We start from the raw sequence: 10,554 nt of genomic DNA on the forward strand, positions 1-10,554 counted from the left end.
GGGCGTCTGAACGGCTATCGTTCTCGGGTTTGTGTTCCCACTTTTTCGTTTCGGCTTGCTGCAGCCTCTGCTCTCATATCGTGGCTACTGGCTCCTCTTTTCTGGATGTCTAAGTAGGACTATGATGTATTTCGCAGCGACAATCATAGTCTAGGGAGGGTGGAGGGGACTGAATCTTCTGTTGCTTTTTTCCACGGAAATCACGCTAGGGGGACGAAGGTTTGGTTGTTCCTGTGAAGGTTTTGTCAATCGTAGAACATTCAGGTACAACCCTCAATTATTAAGGAGGATGAGCAAAACGGGCAATTGGCAATCGGATTCAAGGCGTACATTCGTAGCCCAAAAACATAGACATGACAAGCTGAGTGCTAATGATGTTCATATATTGTTAGTTCAGGGGCAATTGCTATCAATCTATCTATCCTTCTGCCTATGAATCACCCATGCCAAAACGGATCGTAAACTACGACGCAACGGCTAAAGGAACCAGGAAGTGAGAAAGAGTATTTTTTTTTTTTTTTCCTGCAACGCCAGCTAGTCTATCATAAATAATCATTCTCCATTCCTTGGGCAAAAGAACCTCAAGTTTACCGAGCTACATGTATCATACGATGTTGAGATTGTCGCATTTTTTTTACAAGACTAGTAAGCGATTTTGTGCCTGTGGTTTGCCTTCGACCATTGATCGCTCCTTGGATGTAGGCAGATTATTTGATTATAGCAAATACACTAGCTACATGCACAACAGTTGCTTGACCGGGATTTTTTTCGGCAGTACAAAAAGAACAAAAAAACACTGTTTGAGTGGGTTGTGCGTATAGACTATTGTGGATGCCCGATTGACATCATGAGCAATTGTGCTGCAGGTGTAATCTACCGTTGCTGAACCTGCATGCAACGCTGCATGAAGTCATTACTGGAGATGACATGTATACAGATGCGCCTGGTTTTCTCGCCAATTTGTCCGCAAGTATCTGGCGCAACAATAGCCAACAACAACGTGGAAGTGGATGCAGATGGAATGCATGCATACACGCATCTCTCTTCAGTCCAGACAGCCAGCCTAACGTAGTCTAATTTATGTTTTTTGTTGTCCTGTTCCGGACAAGACTAGCGGATCTTTGTGCAACCATAACTCAACGTGCAATTGATATTACCCACATGTCGACAAGTCAATAAGTGTGCGCTATACAACCAAGTAGCCCTTTCAACTGATAGCTCTTACGGTGTATTGTCCACAGCTCTCATCGCCAGTTCGTCTCCTCACCAGAACATATATTGCAATTATAGCTCAAGAGCTATCTCAGCGCTCATAAAGAGTTACCACGAAAACAGAGCTGGAGCGGTAAGTATCCTAAAGGTCGCGCAGATCATATCGACAAATTATTTATGGCTACTAGGGATTCTTCTCCAGGATTCCCATGCGGAGCAGTCGGACGTAAGACCAGCGCGCCTCTTATCCTCAACTTGGGAATAGATATCATGTCGTAACAATGAAATCGGCTTTAATTGCGGCGTTTGACTGTGAGCGAATTTTTTATTTGGGACAACAGCCGTTGTAAGTAGTGGTGGGTATGCTCTGCGACGCGACCTTGTCAGTTGCTGCCGTCTGCTCAGCCTACTGGAGGATGCATTATGTTTTTTTACATGCATCGAATGGGTCACTCTATCCAACATGTGTTCCACAGTATCCAGGGGCGATAAGGGTAACATGCATCCGACAAAGTCGATCGCACTTGGATATGGACGGAGAAGTTTGCGAGCGGAGTCCAACCGGAGTGACGGAATCGATCAAGTATTGGTATATATTGGTATAAAAATAAAATGAACACATCTGGCGTGTGCGCGCTGGCTGGCTAGGCTTGGCACAGGATGCGCACATGCCTCCGTCCTTGCAGTGTCCTTCTCTCGGTAGTATTTCAGCCGACCTTTATGCATTCCCCCTTTCTTCATTCTCATTCTCATCCTCATCTTCATTCCCATTTGTATTCTCATCTTCTCTTTGCATCTTCATACTACCGCGATACCTCTTACTCGACTCTCGTATATCCATCGATCTATCAGCCAGTCCTTATCATAGTCATTAGATATCATGGGTATCGTGTCTTTGGTACGATCCACATGGGCAATTGCCTATGCTGCATCTACCGTGTCAGTTCTAATTTTGACAGGGGTCGCCATCACCGGGCTACCCACGAAGAACCGCACCGCCAATGTGGTTCTCTCCTTGCTCAACAATCATATGTCTGAATTGCCATTAACGGTTGTGTTGATGGATGCGTTCTTCTATTTCTGGCTGGGCATTACTGGTACAACTCGTACGTTTTATTTCTCGGTTGTTGCATCGTGGATATCATGGAATTGAGTGAATGGACCCTGCTCTAACCTTGATTGCAAATGTAGGTCAATCGGCGATGGTGCGATTTTTCAATTATGTCAACCTGATCTCGGCGGTTGGGCTCCTGTACCTGTTCAAGCGTTCGTTCGACGCCAAAGGCGCCGTAGAAAAATTCTTGGATCAGCATTCAAAAGAGAGCAAGAGTCGTATTGATCTCCCAGGACCTAGCTCGTAAGAATACGCCAATGGATAACTGAATTTCCCATTGGTTGGATGTTATATCGAGTACTGATCCCCTGAGCCCAAATCCACTTTGCGTAATAGGCCAAGGTTCTGGAAGCAGCTCCTGAACCCGCTTCATTCACCTCAGAACTGCACCGTCTATGAAAACAGTAAGCTGAAACTGAAGACTTGACACTATTGGCGAATCGACAGGGATGTGCTTATATTTCTGACCGGTTTTGATTTGTGAATTTTTAGTTCCTTACTGGGTGCCCAATGAGCAAGTCGCTATTTTGCGATCGGATGGTTGGAAGGCTGTACTGGAGATGGCATTGGATGTCTATAAACCGAACAAAGTACAAGGAGGCGACGATAGACCCGTTTTTGTAAGACCTTCTCATTTATGTGCTGGCAATTCGGATAGCTGACTAGAAGCGACTCGCGTGCCTAACGCTCGTATTTCTGTAACTCTGTCATAGATATATATTCACGGCGGCGGATGGACAAGCGGTAGCAAGTCGCTTACGGGACCCCTTCTTACAGAACTGATTGCACGCGAGTGGATTGTAGTTGCGATCGATTATCGTCTCACTGCGAAAGCTGGATACCCAACGCAGTTGATTGACTGTAAGCGTGCGCTTCGCTGGGTCAAAGATGAGATCCGAATCTTTGGTGGCGACCCGAAAAATATTATTCTGGGCGGAGATTCCTCGGGCGGACATTTGGCGGCGCTCATGGCATTGACACCCAATCTGCCTGAATTTCAGCCTGGATTTGAGAATGTGGATACGACTGTCCAGGGATGTGTTCCTCAAAGTGCGGCTTTGGATTTGACGGATTTGAAGAACCAGAACTATTCTGGTTCTAGAGGACGATTCATCAAACAGGTTGCGCATCGTGAAGGATCTGCAGAGTCACCAGAAAGTAAGTGTGAAATCCTTGAGTCTGTTGCCACTTATCTTGAAGTAGATCACCATACAACGTATGTTTTCTAACTACTCCTTCTTTCCGTGCATTGCTCGGACAATAGACATGAAGTTCTTGACAGAGCACTCGCCTATTTTCAGAGTGCAAGATTCAAAGGTTCCATTCCTGGTTGTGCAGTAAGTACTTGATTGCACGACTCGGCTCGTTCTGGATCTGATAATGACTAGAACGCGCTACTTTACTTTTAACGATCATACTAATCATCAATGACTATCTCTAGTGGGGATCTTGATAATATGTCGCCAGTACAATCTGCACGCGACTTTGTCCACGAGTTTCAAAAAAGTAAGGCTCCCGCGATTCACATTACTGAATGCGCAGTCTAAATGAAATATAGTCTTGTATATTGACCAGTCTCGATATTCGGTGTATAGAATCGGACGTGTCGCTCAACTACCTCGAGGTACCGGGCGGTCATCACTGCTTCCAAGTGTTCTCCTCGCCTAGGAGCTGGTACACTGTCATTGCCAGTGCAGAGTGGTTGACGTTCAACTTCGATCGAAAGACCAAGGAATCGTCCGCCAGGAAGAAGGTTCAAATTCATGAACTTGTGGAATGGGATTGGTCTCTTTAGTAAGCACATTTCCGTTACACAGCAACAAACACTTGAGATAAAATATGTCTGTTGCCGCGAGCGCCTGTCTCACGGTCTGTCGACTTTATAATCGAACGCACATGCAGATTTATGTGTAACTCGAGTTGACAATCTGAATCAGCATCACCTGCTCCTGTCAGGACCCGGATGTGTATTCATGTGGGTTGCGTATCACACGGTCGGGATAGTCTGAGGAAAACGAGCCCGAAGTCGACTGTAATTATTATATAAAGACCCGCGATAATCCCTTGGAGTAACTTATTTACTCAACAGCAACTGCCCACAATAACAACGATAGCAATAACAAAGGATCGACCAATATGCCAAAGATGCCAACTCTCGACTCAATTATGGGGGCACCGTCGTCAAAAGAGAATATGCGCCTCTCGATTCAAGTCCATGCTGACTCGTTTATCAATATCGGCTTCAAACCAATGCCAGTCTTTTACGGTACTCTCGAGCGCCCTATTGTCATCCGCGCGACAGTGACGCTGGAGACAGATGTAGAATGTATCGGAAACATTGTCGAGATCAACTACAAGGCACAAGCATCTTACCGGGCACCTAGTACGAGTCTTTTAGTTCCGATTGCAGTTGTGTTATGAAGCAAGAGCCTAAAGGCTAATGTCTGCAGCAAATCTTTATAACTAGTCCGAACTTGCTACACCGTCTATGTCGACAGTGATCAATTTATGGAAAGGAGGCGCTGGAATACCGACTTGAAGCACCCAAAAGAAGGAAGAGTGGCTGCAGGAAAGTACAGCAGGCTCGTCGGGTCCACGATCGATCCGCTCTGGCCATCCTCAGCAAGGACAACACAACACAATGAGGGCTACGGCTGGGTCAAGTACAGCTTTGAGGCGACATTCAGCAAATACACCATGGGCGCTCTTGCACCAATTTTGACGGATACTCAGGAGGTCTGGGTCCTCAACTCAGCGCTCCTTCCTGATACACAATTGAGAATCGAGCGACCATTCGTCAATCAGAATACCTGGGATGGAATGAAAAGCAAGTCTTCACCTCTTAAGCTGACATTGCCTTCGTCGACCTTGATGATGGGCCAAGTCGTGCCTGTGACCGTTCGCATGAGCGAATTGAAGTTTAAGAGCAAGTACGTAGGGCAACTGCCTGTCGTGCTGGCAGCATATTTTGCATTGAAGCAGAACGTTGTGGGACGAGCGACCGCGCACTCCATTATCTGGAAGTACTCAGAGGATGTAATGACGCTACCGATGAAGGATGGATGGCCCCGCTCTACAGATGGCTGGGAAAGAACGGTGCATTTGACTATGCCGACCAGCCCAGATGTGGCAGCGGACACCAAGTCAAAGTTCATGGATATCTCGCACTCGTTGAAGTTAGTGATGAAGATAAAGGCTGAGAGGCAGAACGACCTCCAGGCAAAGGAATATTTAACCAAAGGTACTAGTGATCCTGAAATTTCTTTGGGTCTGAAGTATGAAGAACGTAATATCGACACCTTGTATTTGTTGCTTTTTCAAAATAGTGGACGTCCAGATTTTAGTACCACGATATACTCCCGGAGGAAGCGAGGATGTCCTACCAGTCTATTCATTGTCCAGCGAAGGCATATCTGGCTCCCCAGCGTGTGAAAGAGTTTAAGCTAACGAGATCAAGACCTAGTTTCCTCTCTATTCGTTTATTAAACCTACAGTTGTGTGCTGTTTTGAAATGCACACTCTTTGTACCTATTTCACTATAAAATTTCGAAATGACAGTTCGACTCCAATGTTATCATCCTAATAAACAGGCCTTGGATGCGCCGTTGCTTTTGTCTTCTTGTCGGCTCATTTTCCTTATTCCGCTTTTACCTCGCCGTGGGGTAACGGCACAGTTTCCACTTTATAGGCTCACCGCTCGACTCTGAGACTAATGGTCTAAAAAATCGAGATGAAATGCAACAACAACAAAGATAACCCCCACTCTTTAGTTGCAGAACTCCCAATATAGGAAGGATATTTCATTGGATAAGATGGTTAGGGACATCTCACCATTTACGATCCAAGTGCGCGAGATAAATCCATCGAGGTGGCCGGCTGGCGTCTATCTTGTTTTACAAAACACCACCGACCCCCATCAGCATCCAGAAAACTATCACCTCTGATGCAGAAAGACATTACAAGACTGATAATGCAGAGATCTCTTTCAAGTCTCCGGCGCTCACTGCCATCGAGCCTATGCGTAAACAAGAGGGGAATCTACATTTACAATTTTCTAGAGACCACATACGGTGTCAACGTGAGCAACATAGATAAAGTAGTTCTTTTTCCTCTTCTACCGGCCACATCTTACAGTAGAGGATACCTCATCCGTATGCATCATTCTAATCGTTGGACTAAAATCGGAACAGGTCTACGCCAAAAGCTACCAGCAATTCCCGGTCCTCCATCCTGAACCTGGCGTCATTGTCGAAAGTCACTACGCAACTACGTTCACAGCGACGATCGATCCGTCCCTCCTTTCTTCGACTATTCACAGGCGCTCTTGGGTCAAACACGGCTTTGGAGTTTCAACGTCCAGTGAGCACACAACCGGGCAGCCGCTCAGGGTGGAAGGCCATGGGAGAAATAATTTTCCCCCAGTATCCGTCTCTATGGTCTTCGATACTGTTACGCTTGGACAGGTTATACCATTGATCATTCGGCTAGGTCCCTATGTAAAGGGTAGCAAGTATGAGGACCAGGAAGTCATGATTTTGGGAGCGCAGTTTACGTTAATGGAGATTCGACGGATTTGGGGTAAGGAGAGTCATAGCAAGACGCCAGTTAGGTCAAAGAGGTCTTGAGTGTTTTCCTGAGGAGCGGATGACCGGTCTCGAAAGATGGATGGGAGAGAGCGATCAGTTTGATGATGTCGACGTCGCCAGGGTTGTCACCAAGCATGAAATCAGGATACTTTGATTCGAACACTGGATAGTGGTCATGGTGAAGACCAAGGCCAGCGGTGGGTGGTTCTTCAGAGAGGCTGATGAATACATGCTACAGGATAGGATTATGGAATGCAGGAAAAAAAGAAAATACATTGTATTTTAAAGAGGTAATTGATCCTTGATTCTTTGTTGTTTACTGCATGTAGCGAACGTCAAGGTGGTTGCTCCAAGAGTAGAATTGCCGGACGTAACAGCGGCCCGCCCTTGCACAATGGAGACGAAGGACAGTCTAGTCGTGAAAATGCAGCTGCCAAACTATACCCCGCACCCAGAATGAGTCGAGAACCTGCTAGTCGGTAAAGCGTAGTACACTTCAGTCCTGTCCACTTTAGGTAGTGAAGCACATCATTGACGGGAGTGAGCCAAATTATAATAAATGCATAGTCGCACAAAAGAAATAAGGAATGTTCGCTTGCGGAAGTCGCTATCATCACGAGCGATGAGGATTTTTTTTTTCTTTTTTTTTTTGGACCGCTTGCATCCTACGTAGGAGGGCTCATACGTGGGGATGAGCACCGCAGCAGAGTAAAGGTGAATATTTACCAGCAACAACAACATCAGCCATCCCATCCGTGGGGCAACCTCCACTCCTTTCCCTTCGCATCGCTTCTTTCTTCTATTCCGATCATTAAAAGGGTTGGCATCGTTCTTTAAATAGTGTGACACAAATTGAGTTTGTTCGTTTAAAGACCGGGAAAGACTGCAGTTTGAGCAACTTGTAAATTTTTCGCGCTGATGACCACGACCTTATTTTTTTGAGCAAAGCAGCAGCGGTGTAGTACCCAAGGTTCCCTTCAATACGCCTACTGCATTGAACTCCATCACCATTATCTATATCCACAAGTACCTGAACGAATAATCGAAGTTTCATTCCCAGGGCTGATTCTGCGTTCAAGGTCTCCCTAGGATTTCGGGGGTTCAGCTGCCTCCTTCCTCCTCCTCCTCCTCCTCCTCCTCCTCTTTCCTTCATTGCCAAACGTCATTTCTGCGTGACAAAAAACGGGAAGCTCATGCAGCATGATGGTACTTTTTTTTAATCCGCGTTTTGCGCTTCCATCGATTATACTGATCATACTGATCATACTGATCATACTGGGCACAAACTATCGCTCTACATCGCGACGTTCACAAATCCCAAGTTTTTCTTTTTAGCTGTAGTGCCAGCATCAAGGGCTACGAAGCTTTGTGAGGGTTGATTTCGAGAAGAACTAACCATGATATGAGCCGAAAAGTCTGAGAACTCTGTCCATTGTACATTAGATAGATAGAGTCTCAAACAACATAGGTATAAACCAGTAATATAATGAAAAGCTGTCCCAGCGACTCCAAGTTGCGACAGAAGGCTCTGAAACGGAATCTGATCTGGCAAACGCTACAATAAATTTAACGTATCATAAAACGATAATTCGTTTGCAGAACCCCAGACATAAGACACTACCGCTTCAAGTGCGATACTTGTAAATGCGTCTCAAGCGAATAGAATGCTACACATATCGTTTACGATCCCAAGAGAGCATGTAAGTAATTGCTCCTGTTATCAAGTCGACAGTTATTGCCCCACAAAACAGTAAACAGAGGAAAGGACAACGCGAGGGGCGTTTTCATTTAACCGCAAGATGTTCGTCATATTCGTTTACAACCTGATGAGTTTAACGAAAAACAAAAAAGAAAAAAATCATCAACAGATCCTTTCAAAATCAACAAAGATACCTATCGATCCTCAAGAAGCAGAAAGACGGACAGTAAGGCGTCCTCAAATGCTGTCTTAATCATGAATGTGTGCATGCGTCCTAAGCAAAGCGAAAGGCCCGCTATCTAGGCATCAATGGGAAATCGGCCATTTTCGCGTGGAAGGGTAAACTTACGCGGGCTCTTGTACCTGCGGAGTACATTCATGGTTCCACCACAAAACAAACATGTCAATGAACGATGTTGCAACAAACAGAAACATAAAGAGTGATGGCTGAATCGGATGGCGAACTTGCAGCGTTAGCGGGAAGAGTTGACACTTCCTTACCTGTCTTTCTTTTTTCTTTTTTCTTTTTTCTTTCGAAAGCTGTGCTGAAGATACATGGAGCGCCGTACGTTTGTGCTGGCAACCGTCTTTATTGCGATTACAGCTGCTGTACGATATATGTCTCAGGGACGGATGGACGCTGTTGTTAAACGACCAGCAATAGTGTTGTTGTTAAACGACCAGCAATGGCGTTGTTGTTAAGTGACCAGCAATGGCATTGCTGTCGCTACGCGAATCTACCTGTCTAGAACGTGCAGGATTGAGTTCCACAAAATGTAATACGACCAACTTTGCGAGATGATCTTCGCACTGCGGTCAACGTTGCGACTTGACAAAGTATGATAAATGAGGGTAATAAATGGACTGGAGGTTCACGTCACTACGTCGGTAGGCCATGCTGAAGTTTTGCTTTGCGCACACACACACCCCCTTGATGATCGTCCTTGCGCTTCACCGCTCACACCGGTAACATCTGCTTTTACTTGAGAGGAGCTGTCCTGGCAATATAGCGGCGTCATGGATAGTAATGGGGACGTTTGATACGCTTGACGATTTCGTCCGTTGTTCTAATCAATTCGTATATTAGGACGAAAGACAACAATCTCTGCAGACCTGTAGAGTTGAAAGTTGTTGCTTTCCGTGATTGGAAAGCCTTTACAGCAATGAACCTTATGAAGAGAATTACAAAGCGAAACGCTCCTTGTCAGCGATACGTGTAACTTATTTTCTTCAAGCCCAGAAAAAGGGCATGGACCACAAAGACTGTAGCATGAGCAAGGTATGTTTTTGGGATGTTTTACTTATCGACAACAGGGGTAAATGATGCAGAGTCCCTAAAACTTCGTCAGATCTGTTTGAAGTTACAAAAAACGAAGGCAATGCTGGCTGAGGCAAAGAGCATTGGCATATAAAAATAAACAGCTATCCTCTAATGGGGTTTGGTGCCTTTTTCCGCAACCTTGCCATCATCAAAGTCGCATAGAGTGAGGGTTTCACGTCTGCCGTATTATACTCGGAAAACTTGTGCTTCAATAAAGGGCAATAGGAAACGATAAAGCACAGAAAACCTAGGAGTAGGCCGAAACGGGCACACCTATTCGATACTACAGAAAAATGAAAAAATAGCCTGGCTAAAGTCAGAATCAGCAATGAAGGTTATGTTCTACGTTTGGATCATGGTATGGTCAGCCGAAGGATGGATGGTGACTCTGCAAGGCGTATACTCAAGACATAAGGCAATACTCTCAGCGCGGAGCGGCATCCACTGTTTTTTTCCTGTAGCAGTGTATTTTGGTGTCGAAGAGGCCATTACGAACTTTGCGGAACAATACAAAGCACAAGAGTCCTTTTTTTTTTTTTTTTTTTTTTTTTTTTTTGGCAGGGATGGTATAAAAAACTCACGGGTATTTGCTGTGGACTACAGGGCCGGATGGGATTGTGGA

The 10,554-nt window shown here is 45.4% G+C and overlaps 3 protein-coding genes across 3 annotated transcripts; all 3 read left to right on the top strand.

Moving 5' to 3' along the window:
* Positions 1–1,856: 1,856 nt before the first annotated feature.
* BC939DRAFT_201287 (Alpha/Beta hydrolase protein) lies at positions 1,857–4,109 on the top strand. The gene is made up of 7 exons (XM_051550617.1): positions 1,857–2,309; positions 2,404–2,569; positions 2,663–2,730; positions 2,819–2,916; positions 3,040–3,484; positions 3,591–3,832; positions 3,922–4,109. Exons 1-6 carry the CDS (start codon positions 2,093–2,095, stop codon positions 3,665–3,667), a joined length of 1,071 nt encoding a protein of 356 aa, XP_051410965.1. The 5' UTR covers positions 1,857–2,092; the 3' UTR covers positions 3,668–3,832; positions 3,922–4,109.
* BC939DRAFT_201237 (uncharacterized protein) lies at positions 3,655–4,292 on the top strand. Its single transcript, XM_051550616.1, has 2 exons — positions 3,655–3,832; positions 3,922–4,292. Exons 1-2 carry the CDS (start codon positions 3,754–3,756, stop codon positions 4,119–4,121), a joined length of 279 nt encoding a protein of 92 aa, XP_051410966.1. The 5' UTR covers positions 3,655–3,753; the 3' UTR covers positions 4,122–4,292.
* Positions 4,293–4,482: 190 nt separating this feature from the next.
* BC939DRAFT_201309 (uncharacterized protein) lies at positions 4,483–5,942 on the top strand. Its single transcript, XM_051550618.1, has one exon. It carries the CDS (start codon positions 4,835–4,837, stop codon positions 5,756–5,758), a length of 924 nt encoding a protein of 307 aa, XP_051410967.1. The 5' UTR covers positions 4,483–4,834; the 3' UTR covers positions 5,759–5,942.
* The last annotated feature ends 4,612 nt before the right edge of the window (positions 5,943–10,554 follow it).

This window comes from Gamsiella multidivaricata (genome assembly GCF_025024155.1).
Source record: "Gamsiella multidivaricata strain RSA 2152 chromosome Unknown BC939scaffold_43, whole genome shotgun sequence".
NCBI classification, from domain to species: Eukaryota; Fungi; Mortierellomycota; class Mortierellomycetes; order Mortierellales; family Mortierellaceae; genus Gamsiella; species Gamsiella multidivaricata.